This window comes from Colobus angolensis, unplaced genomic scaffold, assembly GCF_000951035.1.
Source record: "Colobus angolensis palliatus isolate OR3802 unplaced genomic scaffold, Cang.pa_1.0 Scaffold344, whole genome shotgun sequence".
NCBI classification, from domain to species: Eukaryota; Metazoa; Chordata; class Mammalia; order Primates; family Cercopithecidae; genus Colobus; species Colobus angolensis.
Genome location: NW_012116755.1, coordinates 1064361 through 1080184, shown reverse-complemented (window position 1 = coordinate 1080184; position 15824 = coordinate 1064361). Strand labels below are relative to the sequence as shown.

Below are 15824 nucleotides of genomic sequence, written 5' to 3'. Positions count from 1 at the left end.
GACTTCAAGTGATCCTCCTGCCTTGGCCTCCCAAAATGCTAGGATTACTGGCATGAGCCAAGAGAAGAGTTTTAAAGCAAAAATAGAGATTAGAGGAGGAGTGGAAAGGATGACAGGTGTTGAGGAAGAAAATGGGAGAAATGGTAAGAGGAGGAAAGCAGAAGGGAACAGGAGAAGTGAGGGGAAGGAAATGATGCATAAGAAATGGGAAAAGGAAGGGGAAAAAAATCCCAGAAGGCTCTTTCCAAGCTCACTTTCAGCAGAAATGTGAAAACTTTCCCTCAGGTCTGTAATTCTTGAGTTCCCTGTAATACAGGACAGCCTCCTGAGCTCCACCTTGGCTGTGTGAGAACCAAGCGGCACTCCCAAAGGTTGTCCAGCACTTTGTGGTGCAGCTTGGCTCAGAAACACAAGAACATGGATAAGGAAAGGTGTGAGCAGTCCATGGAATCAGGCCATTCCCTGTCCCACATTGAGAGCTTTATAACCCACCAGAGTGTCATGCTGAGGAAAAGGAACATTTTCATCCTTTGCAGTATCTCTGAATGCCAGACATTGCTGCCTCTCCCCTCTGCCCTTCCTGGCTGTCTGCTGACCTTTTGCAGTCACATTAGGAGTGTACATGTGCTATCGATATGTAAGCATCACAAATGTCTAGAGTATACATTAGTATCACTTAAAGATGTTTTGTCTCCACCATAGGAAACAGGTGACATTTCCATTTTCTGTATCTTTTGTTAGATTATGAAACCAAATCAGATATCAAGGAGTCGGTTCCAAAGCAGGAAGTATCAGAAGAAACAGAGATACACTGAGCCACCTCCAGAGCACTCTGGAATAATAATTCCCAAGAATTCAAGATTGGAGCACTCAAAAATTGGGAAGACAGTTTGAATATTCCTCAGAGAGATCCTTCCAGGGAGATGCTGAGGACGAGGACTAGAAGTATAAAGCCAGCAGAAATCAAGGATGTAAAAATCTCCCTAGAGAAGGAAAGCCAGAAAGGTAAAGAATTTGATAACTTCTTTAATCTAGGCTCAAAAAGTATTTCACATTCGAGAATTCACAGGGAGAACAAGGGGCCAGTTTCAGAAGTCAAAATACAAGTCACAACTTATGAAAGGCTTCAGAGAGTAGCCCCTCTGGCAGCCAGGTTTAGAGAAGCCCTAGAGGGGAAAGGAAATGCAAAGAGGCATCAGGGAAGCCAGGCAGGACCCAGAGCGAGGAGAAGGAAGAGAGTTTCTAGAGGTGTTGCCTTCAGAGACAGGAGTGCCCTCGACGAGGAAAGAGGGCAACAAAACTACCCAGGAGAGAAACCCTTTATCTGTAAAGAGTGTGGAAAAGCCTTTGGTCAGAGTGCAAACCTCATCGTGCACCAAAGAATCCACACAGGGGAGAAACCTTTCCTATGTAATGAATGCGGAAAAGGCTTCAGACAGAGGTCACACCTCATACGACATCAGAGGATCCACACTGGTGAGAAACCCTATGAATGCCAGGAATGTGGGAAGACCTTCAGCCAGAGCTCAAATCTCATAGTTCATCAGGGCATCCACACTGGGGAGAAATCTTTTGAATGTGGTGAGTGTGGGAAAGCCTTCAGCCGGAGTTCAGGCCTCACTGTCCATCAGAGGATCCACACGGGGGAGAAGCCATTTGAGTGTAATGAATGCAGCAAAGCTTTCAGTTGTAGCTCATACCTTATTGTGCATCAGAGAATTCACACAGGGGAGAAACCCTATAAGTGTAATGAGTGTGGAAGAGCCTTTGGCCAGAGCTCCCATCTTATTCTCCATCAGGCAACTCATGCCCAGAAGAAACCTCAGCTGGCTACTTGGGTTAGGGCCCACTGTTAATGGGGCAGAGTTGAATGGTCATGTTATATGCTTGCCTTCACCCAAGTCAGCATCTCATAAATACTAGGAAGTATGTGAGAGGTCATGGACTCTTCACCGCTGGAAATCTGGGTCCACAAACTCACTCTGCTTGTATGGTGTTTTATTCACTTGCCTTATTTTTGTATGTGTGCCTCCAGTCAGATTTGGAGTTCCAAGAGGTAGATGCCAGGTCCTGTCTTCCGGTTTGATTGACAGGAAACCGAGGAGCTCTTCATTTCTACAAAGTTGATTAAATATTAATTCATTGAGAAATTCCTCATATCAATAAACTCTTAATCTGATAATCTTGCAAGATCCCACCTGCTTTGAAGATTTGTAATTTTTCCAACATAACTCCGGCACATTAAAGCTTACTGTACTTTTCAGTGTTATTTCAAAGCTTTAATGTGCTAGAGTTGGGCAGCTTAGAAGGCCCACTGTGAGCAGTACTAAAATTTAGAATGTCATATCCTCATTCAAATGTAGGCTGCCTTTAGGAATGACCAAAACAGCGAAGGATACATAGGATGATAGAGTCATCAATCAAAGGAACCCTACCAGACCAGAACTGCAGACCAGAGTTAACAAGATGAAGTATTAAACCCTGTCCATAGGGCTAAGGAGTCTGAGCCTCTCAGAACAGAAGTGTTCTGTCAGAAACATCGCAGTCCTTGACCATTAGACATGCTAGAAGGGTGTCTTTAAAATTATCCTTCTCTCTCATCTTCAGTCGCTAGCTGCTCAGGGCTGAGATCCTAGTCTTAGGGCCTGTTCTCTTCTCTCTAAACCATATAGCTTGACTTTTCCTTACAAGGAAATAAAACAGATCATGTGTGCATATAAAATTAAAAAGTAATATCCTAATCATCTGCCACTTACACAAAAAGAGATTTATTACCTTTAGACTAAAGGAAAAATATAATAGGAATGCAGTATGTCTCAGTATGTGCAGTCATGTGCCACATAATGATGTTTACAACAGATCACATATTTGATGGTAGTCTTACAAGGTTGTAATGGGGCTGAGAAATTCCTGTGGCCTAGTGACTCTGCAGCTGTCGTAACGTGGTAGCACAATGCAGTACTCACATGTTTGTGGTGATGCTGGTGTAAACAAGCCGACTGTGCTGCCAGTTATATAAAAGGACAGCATATGCAGTTATGTACAGTGTGTAATACTTGATAATAAAGACTGTGCTACTGGTTTATGTATTTACTATACTTTTCATTGTTATTTCAAAGTGTGCTCCTTCTGCTTATTTTTTTCAAAGTTTACTGTAAAACAGTATGCTGTGTTTGTCCAGCAGCCGCCTCATATATCTCATGTTTACCACATCTCTTGACTGCATCATTTCCTCTTGTGCTTGATTTAATCTCATGTTTTGTTCATCATGTCCCCTAAGCATTCAAAATCCATGGCTAATTTTGCCAGTAAGAGGCCGTGTTGAGTAATTGACCTGGAAACAAAATTAGAAGTGATTAAGGACTGTGAAGGTGGAAAATCAGGGATGGTTATTGCTCACCAGTCAGGCATGTTCCATTTTACCATAGCTGCCATCCTAAAGTACAAGAGCAAAGTGATAGAAGCTATTAAAGGATCTGCTTCATTGAAGGCAATGAGACTAATAATTTGACACGGGCCAATATCAGATATGGATAAACTTCTAATGACCTAGATTGAAGACCAGACACAGAAGCATGTCCCTCTCAGCACCATGACAATCACAGCTAAAGCAAAAAGCTTGTTTGTTATGTTGATAGAAAAGGCTGGACCTGACTATATTGTTGAATTTATTGCTAGCTCTGGGTGGTTTAAATGATTCAAGAATTTTTATTCATTACACAATTGTGAAAGTGAGTGGTAAGTTTATGAGTACTGATGTGAAGGCAGCTGAAGAATTTTTGGAAACTCTAGGTAAGTTGATTGTGGAGGAAAATTACTTCCCAGAGCAAATGTTTAATATGGATCAAACCTCCTATTCTGGAAACAGATGCCTGAAAGGACTTTCATCCATAAGGAGGCCAAGTCAATGGCAGGTTTCAAGGCTTTGAAGGACTGGATAACAGTGTTTGGGGGCAATGTTGTTGGCCACAAATTGAAACTCTTTGTGATTTGGCACAAGAACATGCTTGTGACTTAGTTTTTAACAAAAAGTTGAAGTAAATAATTTAAAAATAGAAAAATACTTATAAAATATTTTTGTATAGCTATTCAGTGCATTTGCGTTTTAATCTAAGTGTTATTACAAAAGTCAGAAAATTTTAAAAGTTTATAAACTAAAAAGTTACATTAGGTTAACTTATTGAAGAAAAATTTTTAAGTAAATTTAGTGTACTCTAAGTGTACAGTATTTGTAAAGTCTACAGAAGTGTACAGTAGTATCCTAGGCCTTCACATTCACTCACCGACTCATCCAGGACAACTTCCAGTCCTGCAAACTCCTTTCATGGTAAATGTCCTATATAAGCATACTATTTTTTATCTTTCATACCATATTTTTACCGTACCTTTTCTAAGTTATTTTTAGATATACAGATACCATTTTGTTACAATTGCCTACAGCATTCAGTATAATAATATGCTGTACAGGTTTGTAGTCTAAGAGCAGTGGGCTGTACCACATAGTTAGAGTGTAGTAGGGTGTATACCATATAGCCTAGGACTATACCGCAGAGCCTAGGATGTACTTAGACATGCTATCTAGGTTTGTTTGAGTACACTCTATGATATTCACGCAACAGTGAAATCACCTAACAATGCCTTTTTCAGAACTCCCCATTGGTAAGCAGCACAGGACTGTATTGTAATGCTGGTTGCTGCCTACTGCTATGAGTTCAGCCCTCCAGTTAAGTCAGGAACTAGTCCTCTGTGGGGTATGGATCTATAGTCCCCACCACTAGAGGGTCGATTTTAGAGCTTTTTAATAAACTGGAAGGTTGACTTTCAAAATGTCTCCAGCTACTTCCAGGTCAATTCCAGCAGGAGATATACTTTATCTTTCAGTCACTAGTAGGCAAAGAGGGGGTGCTAGGAATCAGTCACTGTCTTGACTTCTGGCAACAAGGAAAGCCAGAGGTGAATTACAGTTGCAACATCTGTCAGCTCAAGCTGCATGGCATCCATAACAGGGAGTTGAAATCAAAGTATAATAATTTTTTAAGTATAAGAATAAAAAATGTCCATCCAAAGTATAAGAAAATCCTTATTTCTTGCCAAATCCCCCTTCTTTGGGCAAACACCAGGACCCTTTCCCTTGTTAAAACAGCCTATTTTAACAAAGGCAAGGTGTAGGGTGTGCACAGACACCCAGACATTCATTAAAGCAACTGCTAATCTTGTGTGTTTACACAATAAGCATCTGAAATGAGCTGTGTGACTTCTTGGCTTGGGTTTGCATGAGACTTAGCATCTGTGTGAAACTGCTAGTTGTCTTGGGCAGACACCTGGCTAAGGATTGCAGGCCTGAAAATGAAGGGAAGTGACTTTTTTACTAGGACAAAAGTAAAGTAAAAGGGGTTTTGCTTTGGACATAAGGGCAAAGCAGAACTAAGTGGTGAAAGGACCAAAACACCTCTGCCTGGATGGAGACAGTGGCCAGGGAAGTGACCACTGCAGCTGTGCACGGCTCGGTGTGGGCTACAGGTGGAGTGTCAGGGAGACAGTAAATTGGATGGAGCGATGTCCACCCCTGCTGTTGGCTGTGGTGTCCAGACTCAGCAGCCACTCAATGCCCACAGCCCAGTCCCTTCTCTACCACTTACTGCATACCTATGGGCAAACTTCTTAACCTCTCTGTGCCTCACTGTCCCTGTCTATAAAATGGTCATATTAACAATCTATCTAAGGGATGCAGTGAGGATTGAGTAAAACACATTAAGAAAAGCACTGGCCGGGCGCGGTGGCTCAAGCCTGTAATCCCAGCACTTTGGGAGGCAGAGACGGGCCTTGATCTCAGGAGGTCAGGAGATCGAGACCATCCTGGCTAACACGGTAAAACCCCGTCTCTACTAAAAAAATACAAAAAACTAGCCGGGCGAGGTGGCGGGCGCCTGTAGTCCCAGCTACTCGGGAGGCTGAGGCAGGAGAATGGCGTAAACCCCGGAGGCGGAGCTTGCAGTGAACCGAGATCACGCCACTGCACTTCAGCCTGGGCGACAGAGCGAGACTCCATCTCAAAAAAAAAAAAAAAAAAAAGAAAAAAGAAAAGCACTGCACAGAGTAAGTGCTTAACTACTATATAAAATAAAACAAGTATTAATTTGTTTTCCTGCTGTGAGACGTGGCCCAACAGTATCTTGTCTCTAGGGCAGGGCAGCAGGGGATAACCTGTACAGCCAGAGAAACTGAAATTACCAGGTTTCTCTGGGGGTGGGTGTTGGGAGACCCCAAGGACTGAATGAAGTTAATGTCTGCTGGAAGATGGGAAGGGCCAAGGGTTTACTCTCCCACTCATTTTAGAGGAGCTGCGCCATTCAGGGAAGTGGCAGAGGTAGAAATTAGTATGAGAGAAATCCGCGTCCTGCCAGAGGCCAAGCAGCTCTGGGTGGAGACTGGTCTCTGCCCCACAGAGTTATTCTTTGACTCTCCACTCCTTGGCCTGCATACTGGTTATTCTCGTCTGCACCCCAGATCCATCATCTACCTCTTTGCCCTGGGGCAGAGATCCCTATGGGCAGCATCACCCTGGGTCCCTTAGTTCTGGCTTCCTAGTGGGATGCACTGGTATGTCAGAGGGAGGCATGAGAATGGGATGGGGTACTTCTGTCTGCTACCATGGTTCTGGTAGTGGCTGTGCCCCTCTGTAACCACAGCTTCATGGCTCTAGCTACACCATTTCCTCCTGTGCCCCTTCAAGCTAGGAGTGGCAGAGGCTCTAGTTCTTGCTGCTATCTGGTGTCTCCCCATCCCCTCCCCAAACCTCTGTAAATCACACCTTCATTAAACTCTTTCCTTCCTGCCAGGTCCCAGCAGACTGATAATTGCTGGCAACTAGGGGATCTGGAGAGCTGCACTGTATATTTACTAGACCAGGCTGCATGACATTTTAAGCTAAGCACTGCTTAGTGATGGGGGAAGCACAGACCTGTTCTTTAACAAAACATCCACACTGCAAAAGGAGCCAATGCTAGGAAGGGTTTCAGACTTGCTGGACCTTTCATCTCACACATCATGAACATTAGCAAGCACCCAGAGTGTCACTGGTATGCCTTCCATCTATCAAGCGAAGATAGTACACTGTTCCCAACATGCTTCATGCTTTCCAGACAAGTCCTTCTTCTAGACACAACTCCTCCCCATCAGGTTTTGAGGTTGGCTTGAATGCCACTTTTTTCAAGATCCAACCCAAATCAAAAAGCATCCACCGTCGTCTGAACTTCCCTGCAATTATCCTCAGCTGTCCTGCCACTCAGCAGGTTCTGCCTTGTGGTGGTCTTACTTCCCCTGCTGGATTGTTAAGAAAAGGACCAGGTCTCTCCCTGTGGGCCCCTTAGTTCACCCAGCAAGGTGCCTTTTACATAAAAGGTGCTAAGTAAATTGCTGAATGGACAATGACTAAAAAGCATCTTTGACCTACTTCAGCTGAACAAGGTCACTTCTTGTAGGTACCAAAGTCTGAGAAGAGCCAGCTGAATTTCCCCACCTGCCTCCCACGCGGTCTCCCTTGTCTCCTTTTCCTCCTCTTTGCCCATCTATCCTGAGTTCCCATCAGCTTAATCCTCCCAACACCTCCCTCCTCCGTCTATTAGTCCTCATTCTGACAATGGCTTCAAAGCTCTGAAATCACAGGTGGCAGAGAGAAGAGCTCAAAGCCCCTCATGTCCAACTCCTGTCCTGCACAGGTGTGGAAAGTGATGCTCAGTGGCTCACCCAGAGTTAATCTGGTACAGGAAGCCCAGTACTGTGGGCAGGGCTTGGCCTTGGTTGGTACCACCCACACACCGGGGCTTTTGTCCTGAAACTTCTCACCTCCCCATGTGTATGTCAAGCCTGCCACTTCTAGTGACTGCACAGCCACTCTCTCCCCTCACTGGGGCCCACCTGGAGGCATTCCTTGTTTGCTTGGTCCCCTCCCTGGGCTGTCCCTCATCCACCTACTGCCAACCCATTTTCCCAGAGCTCACCCACTAAAGCTTCACCCATTTTCCCTCCCTGTTGATCTTGCTATCTCTGCGCACACTTTAGCACTGTAATCTCAGCTTGTCACCTAGTGTCCTTTACTCATTTGTGTGTTTACTGTGTATGTATCTTGTCTCTCCAAAGACACTGGGAGGCCCTTACAGGAGCCTACCGTAATCTGAGAGCTAGGTTGATGACAAGGGCTCAGCTTGCTCTTACGTGGATTCAGTGCTGGACCTGAAGCCCTGACCCATCAGCACTGGGCTCTGGCCAGGGAAGTTGACTGGTGTTTCTTCCAGGCATGGTCCCAGATACCAGGCACTAGGCAACCATGAGGGACCTTTTAGGACATGCTCTGCCTCTGACTGGTCGGGTCATCTCAGAGAATTTGCGAAACTCTGAGTTGATTTCCTTGCCCTGGAAAGGTGGGAGCCCTGGCCAAAGGCCTTTCCATACTGGGTGCAGCAATAGGGCTTCTCCCCCATGTTGCTCTACAAGTGAACCAGGAAGCACGAGCTGCAGCTGAAGGTCTTGCCACCCTCCAGGCACATGTGTGGCTTCTCCCGTGTGCACAACGAGGCTCGGTCCCTGACTGAAGGCCTTGCCACATGTGCCACAGACAAAGGGCTTCTTCCCCATGTGTACCCTCTTGTGCTAGGTCAGGTGGGAGCTCCGCATGAAGGCCTTGCCACACTACCCACACCCACACGGCTTCTCCCAGGTGTGGATTCTCTGATGTACGATGAAAGTGGAACTCTGGCTGAAGGCCTTGCCATACACAGTACATGCTTAGAGATTCCTGCTAGGGGCAACCAGGCTGGAGTTGTGGCGGACCTCTTTCCTGAGTTCCTTACAGTTCCGGCCTCTCTCTCCTGGGAGACATCTTTTCTTTTGTTGTGGCCTGCCTAGTGTCTGGCTTGTCTCTCCTCACTTGCTTGTCTGCAGGCTGTTCTGAATGCCCTGTTCCCCTACTCCCCACTTTTCATGCTTCCAGTCTTCCAGAGAATTCTTCTTTCACATTTGTTTTTTCCAGAATCAAATCTTCCTTTTCAACTTTGGTCTTGATATCTAAACAAGACATAGAAGATAAAAACAGATATAACAAAAGCAAATAAAAATAGAAACAGCTTTATATTCTAGATGGGAAACATGAGACTATAGTGGGATTTGAGGGAATTCAATAAGTAACACCTTTCTCTTCAGAGGCAATATAGCATTGAGACCAGGGGTGTGGTCTCTGGGGCCATACTGTCTGAGACCAAATCCTGTTTTTGCCATGAACAGTTATGTGACCTTTCCGTGCCTCAGTTTCCTACCTGTAAAATGGGTTAATACTAGTACCTATGTCATAGTGATGTTGTAAGAATTAAGTTAGTCAATGTACATGTACAGTGTACATAAGTACAATGTATATGAAGTGTTTAGCTAGGTGTTAGCTATTATTGTAATTTTATACTCAATACTTGAACCGAGAAATAAGATGGGGGGACCAACATATCACTTATATTACTGAAAGCCTGATGTTGGTGAATGTGGCTGTATCTGCAGGCAAGTGGGGTTATGAATCCCAGGATTAGGCAGCATTAGCCACGCAAGGACGTAGTGCTGGCTGCCATGGGTTTGCTCCTGAAACACTTGCAGCACAAAGGGCCAGGGTGGAATGCATGGTTTCTGTGAAGATGCCAGACCCCAAGGGAGAGGTGGGAGGTGGACTGGCTTTCCAAAACTCACCAGTCAAATAAAATCCCTTTTTGTAGTGTGGCAAGAGTGTGTAAGGATCAGAGTTAAGGTCCCAAGTGTTACACCAGTGAGCTTGCTGAAATATCAGGGGTAGGAAGCAGAGTACTTACAATCACAATTGTCCTGTATGTATACTATGGTTTCAGAGCATGGGTAGAGAAAAAGAAAAGAGAGTGTAGTAAAAAAACAAAACAAAACAAAACAAAACATGCATTCTGGGAAAGAGCCAGGGATGTCACTGTCACCAAACATTTGTCTGGTAAGGACAATGCCTGCACGCATAAAGACTGCCAAGCTGAGAGGGGGAGACAGAGATGACTTGGAAACTGGTCAAGGCAGCAAATGGTGGTCAGAGATGGGCTGGGCTGTGGACAGTGGCATCCTGGAAGTTACAGAGCTTGACCAAGTCACCTTCCTGGCTGGAGAGAGGCATGATGAGAACTTGTGACTCGAGAGAACTCAGGGATCTATCAGATAAAGTGGGGAAAGGGAGAGAAAGGGTACTGCCCAGAGGGAAGGGTGTTGAGGGCTGCCAGGTTTGGCAGTAGGGGAGGCAGAGAGATGTCGCTCCCTAGCCTCACAACCCACGAGCTCAGTCCAGGCAGGAAGAGAACGCACAAGCACAAAGAAGCAGGGCAAGCCAACGCTCTGAAGTGTGGGGAGGGACACAGGCAAGGCCCTTTCCTCCTCCTAAACTACAGGATATACAGCAGGAAAGAAGGACTCTGTTCTAGGAAGTCCAGGAGGAGGAGCTCAGGCTTTTGCTTCCAGGAGGGCTGAAGAAGCAGAGAAATGTGGAAATGCTAATTAGCAGAGCACTGTCCCAAGGACAGAGATGGCCATGGTCCACTCTAGGCCCTAGCCCTCCAGTTAGATCTTGATATGGTTTGGCTATGTCTCCCCCAAATCTCATCTTGAATTGTAACTCCCACAATTCCCACATGTCATGGGGGAAACCCGGTGGGAGGTAATTGAATCATGGGGGCAGGTCTTTGGCAGTTTTAAAAATGGGAGTTTCCCTGCACAAGCTCTCTCTTTGCCTGCCGCCACCCATGTAAAATGTGACTTGCTCCTCCTTGCCTTCTGCCATGATTGAGGTTTCCCCAGCCATGTGGAACTCTAAGTCCACTAAACCTCTTTCTCTTCCCAGCCTTGGGTATGTCTTTATCAGCAGCATGAAAATGAACTAATACAGATCTTTTCTCCTATTCCCCAACCCTCTTCTTGGCTTCCTTAGGCTTTCTGGTTGTACCCATGTTCCTCAACAAAGATTTCCTATCTCTGTATCTTTCCTCTCACCTTCTGCATGGCTTGGAATACCCAATCGTTGTCCTCTAAAACTGCTCATCCATCCACCCACCCATTCATTCATCCATCCATCCATCCATCCATCCATCCATCCATCCACCCACCCACCCATCTACCCACCCATCAGGCCTGGCTCAAGTCACTCCTCCTTTAGGAAGCCTTCTCCCATCCTTCCCACAGCTCCTAGTAACTGTGCTCCCTTCTCTATCCTTGACTACCTCTGCCATCCATCCCCATTTCTTTGGCAATGACCTTATATGTTTTGGTGAATTAGATTTCTCTTTCCCATGTATCCATCTTATCTTCACAACTAGGCTGTGTGTTTCTCTAGGGCAACATCTGAATCCTATCAGGCCCTGTAGCATTCTTAACCTGGTGTACTTGTGCTTGTATCTGTGAAGACACCATTCTGGTTGGCACAGTCCCTGCCCTCACATCTGCCAACGAGTAAAATATGTTTATCCTGCCTCCCTTGGGCCCCAGAATTAGCACTAGTGCACATCTGGCAAAATGCTCAGGATGGCTCTGAATAACTGGTTTTGGCATGAAGGTCACCCTGAGGACCACTATGCTTGCCAGACAGCCACAGCTAACCAAGGGGAAAGATTTTTGGGAGGTTTGACTCTTTGTTTTGGGGAGTTATTACAAAGAATTTGGATCATGACCCAGGAAAACCACCTAGGCAAGTTCTTTGTCTAATCAATGTCAAATTGTGGTGCCATGATGGGCTGGCAATGGGTGTTTCGTAGACAGAATCCTTGTGGCCTCCAGCCTGGCCTGGCATCTGCAGCTAGGTCTGCTCACAGAGCTGGGGGACACATTCTCTCTGGTGCTTCCCTCCATGGATAGCTCAGCACCTTGGAGTAATTCACAAAGAGATGTCTGCTAACTGACCAGGAGGGAAATGGCCTTTCCCAAGACATAGAAAACCTGTTTGGCAGCCTTGGGGATGGCTAGGCCCTGAAGCCTGGGTTCTGAGAGGTGCACTCTGCTGAGAGTGTCAGAGACCCACATTTCTGAGGTGTGGTGGTGAAGTCCCAGTGGAAAGCGGCCTTACCCAGGCTGGCTGAGGCCTCTCAATTCAGCCCTAGCAGCACTTCTCCAACAGTGGCCCTTGGGGCAGGAAACGGATGGGTCCCAGGCAGCAGGTACCCTTAGAGGGCTGAAGTCAGAGGAAGCTCCGGCCCTACTCTCAGGGTGGCTTTCTCCTAGAGCTCATGCTGTTGTCACCAGACTAGTACTGAGACCTGGAAAGAAAATTGTGGAGAAAAGTTCACTGATGGCCTTGGGAGGGGAAGCTAAAGAAGGTCACAGTGCTGACCCTACCTTCTCCCACCCCTTTTGCTGGTTGGCAGTGGAGAGAACCCATAATAAGTAAAGGTAAACTTTCAGGGAGGGTCTGGTGTTTAAAGGCAAAAAACACTGAGGAGTCATCTCCAGGAGGGGGCCCTGGCCCCATGCAGCCCACGGAAGCATCCCTCCCAAAGAGCATCCCTTCTCTTCTTGGACAATGACCCCACCCTGGTTAATAACCACAGCGATGTCAAATGACTGAACTGTTTACAGCCCTGTCCTGTTCCAGTCTCCTTTGATGCATACCACCCAGTGAAGCTGGCAGGGCAGGAAATGCTGCTTCATTTGACAGGCAAGGACATTGACTTCTCTGAGATGACCTAACCAGTCAGAAGCAGAACAGGTCCTGAAAGGCCCCTCATGGCTGCCTGGTGCTTGGCGCTTGGTAGCAGCTGGGCAGTTGGACACTGAGTGAATAAGAGAGAATAAAATTAGCCTGGTGAATCTCTCACACCTAAGGGCCACGCCTCACCTATGAATAAAGAATGGCTTATGAGAAAATGAGTTGCAGCCCTACCCTGGCAACCCCTGGTCCTTTCACCACACTCTTCTAGGGCCAGCCATATTCCCACCTCTCACCTTTGGTTGTGGCCCACCAAGCTAAGATGGGAAATGCCAGCCCTTAGCCCTGGTGGGGGTGTTCCCAAGGCAAGAACCACTGGCCTGGGGCTGCTCCTCCTTCAGGCTCACAGGATTCATCCTCATCTGTGTGCACCTCACTCTCATTCGAACCCGTGATGGAAGATAAAAAACCTTTTGGTTCTTTGGGATCATTAGGTGTCACCTAAAGGGACAGTAAATACTGTTTGCCAGAGACCTGTCCCATTCCAGGAGGATTACCAGCTCCTTAAGGAGGCAGGGGCATCTTGGGACCAGGCCCTTTTGAATGCAGTTCATGACCGTGGGCACCTATGGTTTCAAAGGCCTAGCTTTGCCCACCAGGGTGGAAGGAAGGAAAGATGCTCCAGCCCACCCCAGCCTCTGGAAGCCACTCTGGCCCCCACAGCTGTCTGGGACCAGAGACCATCCATCTTGCTCCTTCCTCGTAGGGCTTGCGTGGGGGGGATCAGGTGTGGTCCAGACCCTGCCAGAGACTCTTATTTCCAGAGACAAGCCCCCATAGCTTCTTCTGGCCCAAGGGGTCACAGAACTATGTGGCTTCTTCTTCAGCACAGTGGCCCCTTAGGCTCTAAACAGATTCTCCCTCTTGGGACCTGAGTTGTGACTTCACATCTTGCCTCCCTCAGACAAGGCCTCTGCTTGTCATTCGTTAAGCGTCCACCACAGAACAAGGCTCTGGAAGCACGGCTGGGGCCCATGTATAAGGCAGTCAGGGGCAGGAGCCCCACGTTGCACTGTGAACGTAAAATGTTTTCCAATCAGGTAAGGCTTGGTTTTCTTTTATCCATGCCTACCCTGTCCTCCAGAAGGCCACAGCAGGCCTGTGCAACCAGGCAGCCTTTTAATCGTTACAAAGCCATTTCTTACCTCTCATTTCACCCCAGCCTCACAATGGCAAGAGAGAAGTTATGTCAGAGAGCTTAGGGATCTGTCCTGGGTTGGGAGGTGAGGAAAAGGGCCAGCCTAGAATGCCCTCTTCCCCACCTGCCTTCAGGAGTACGGTCTGGTTTCTGCCCTGCCCACCTAAGGCCAGAGAAAGCAGTGGGCAGCACGAGGGTCCCAGGGTCCTGGAGGAAGCCGCCCTTTTCCTCCCTGGCTCCTCCCTGAACTGGGCTCCTCCTCCAGGACACCACATCTGATCCTGACTCCTACCCTTGCTGCCCACCTCCACCTGCATGTCACTGCTCTTCTCCTTGCCCATTCCCGATTCTTCCCCTTCCCCTGCCCCCATAGCTGCAGCCTCCTCCATTGCCTCTCATATCTCAAGCTCTAGCCTCTCCTTCTCTTTCCTTCCCCCAACACGCCACCCACCCCAGATTAGGGCCTGTCTCTAGCCTCCAGGCTGCAGCCCCCCACCAGCCCCAACCCCACCCCATCTGAGGGTACAGCCCCTTCTGTTCTCCCTTTCTCGGACTGCCCATTCCTCCCTCAACTTGCTCCGCTCTTCACTGGTCTTGCTGCCGGGCTTCCCGGACACCCTGCTTTTGACTGGCTCAGTGAGTCTGGCGAGGGCAGAAGGCCCTGGTGCAAGCTTCTTGCCTGGCTGCTCTAGTAAGTTGGGAGATGTCTTCGTCTATGTGTTTTTCCTGCTTGGTTCCTCCACCTGGATGCCAGAGGAAAAGGGGCAGGAGGCAGGGCCAAGACCTGACTCAGTCCTTATCCACAAAGAATTTTGAAGGGACCACTCTCAAAGGACTAGAAATCATGGGAGAATATATCATCTTGAAGAGGGAAAGTCCATGATTTGATATTAATTTTAAATATCCAAACAGCAAAATTAAGTAAGACAAACAATAAACCTGGGAAAATATTTGCAACACATATAGCAGATAATTTTTTTATAGTTTATACAAATCAATTACTAAAAGGATGAACAGAAAAACTGCTAAAGAACGCGAGTAAGCAAGTCACAGAAAATAAATACACATGGCTCTTAAACATGGGATATGGTACCCAGTTTCGCTCACAGTTGAATGCAAATTAAAATATGAGAGCATTTTTCATTTATGAAATCAGAAACAACACAATCGTTTCAGAGGATTCAGGGGAATGGGCATTTTCACACACACTGGGAACTAACTACATTTCCAATTTCTATCAAAATATCAAATGCACCTACCATTTAATTTCATCAATTTATCCAAGGACAGTGTGCGGGGATATTCGGCACAGTACTGTTTGTAATAGCAAAAGGCAGAAAAGAACCTAGAGGCCCACCAACAGGGGGACTGTATGAACTATGGTACATTCATACAATGGAGTATCACAAAGCAGTGAAAAAAAGAATGAGGTATATCTTATAGGCTAATATAAAGCCATCTCCAAGACACTGAAAAAAGCAAGGTGTAGACTGTGTATCTTAAGCTTTCATTTGTTTTTTCGTGTTTCTTTAAGGGTGATACATAAGGTTGTAAATGCTGGGACTATCTTGAGGAAAGATCCTCAAGAAATTTAACAATAGCTACCACTGGGGTAGGAGACTGGTTGTGTGGACTGGGAGGGAGTCTCACATCTCTTTGTATGCTTTTGCACTATTGATCTTTTTACTACAGGCAAGCACTGCTCTTTCAATTTAACAAAGAACTCTTACATGTGGAGAGGAGCCCTTAGGGGTGCACTGAGAAGTTCACCTGGGAGAAAGGGGCAGACTTGTACATCAGAGTTGTTCTAATCCTGACTGGGACCACTGGTTTTGTAAATGGCCTAAGAGAACATCCCCCCTCATGTGAGGATTAAATGAGATAAAACATACTTGGCATTTAGTATGGCGCCTGGCACACAGGAACCCCTCAACTAACAGTAGTGAT

At 46.6% G+C, this 15824-nt stretch overlaps 1 protein-coding gene across 1 annotated transcript; it reads left to right on the top strand.

Annotated features, from left to right (window-relative positions):
* The first annotated feature begins 923 nt into the window (after positions 1-923).
* Positions 924-1856, top strand: LOC105519341 (zinc finger protein 239). Its single transcript, XM_011952690.1, has one exon. The coding sequence runs from the start codon at positions 924-926 to the stop codon at positions 1854-1856; it is 933 nt and encodes a 310-aa protein (XP_011808080.1).
* The last annotated feature ends 13968 nt before the right edge of the window (positions 1857-15824 follow it).

Bases quoted from the DNA above. Each gene is read 5' to 3' on its own strand.
- LOC105519341 (XM_011952690.1), top strand. From the start codon at position 924: ATGCTGAGGACGAGGACTAGAAGTATAAAGCCAGCAGAAATCAAGGAT.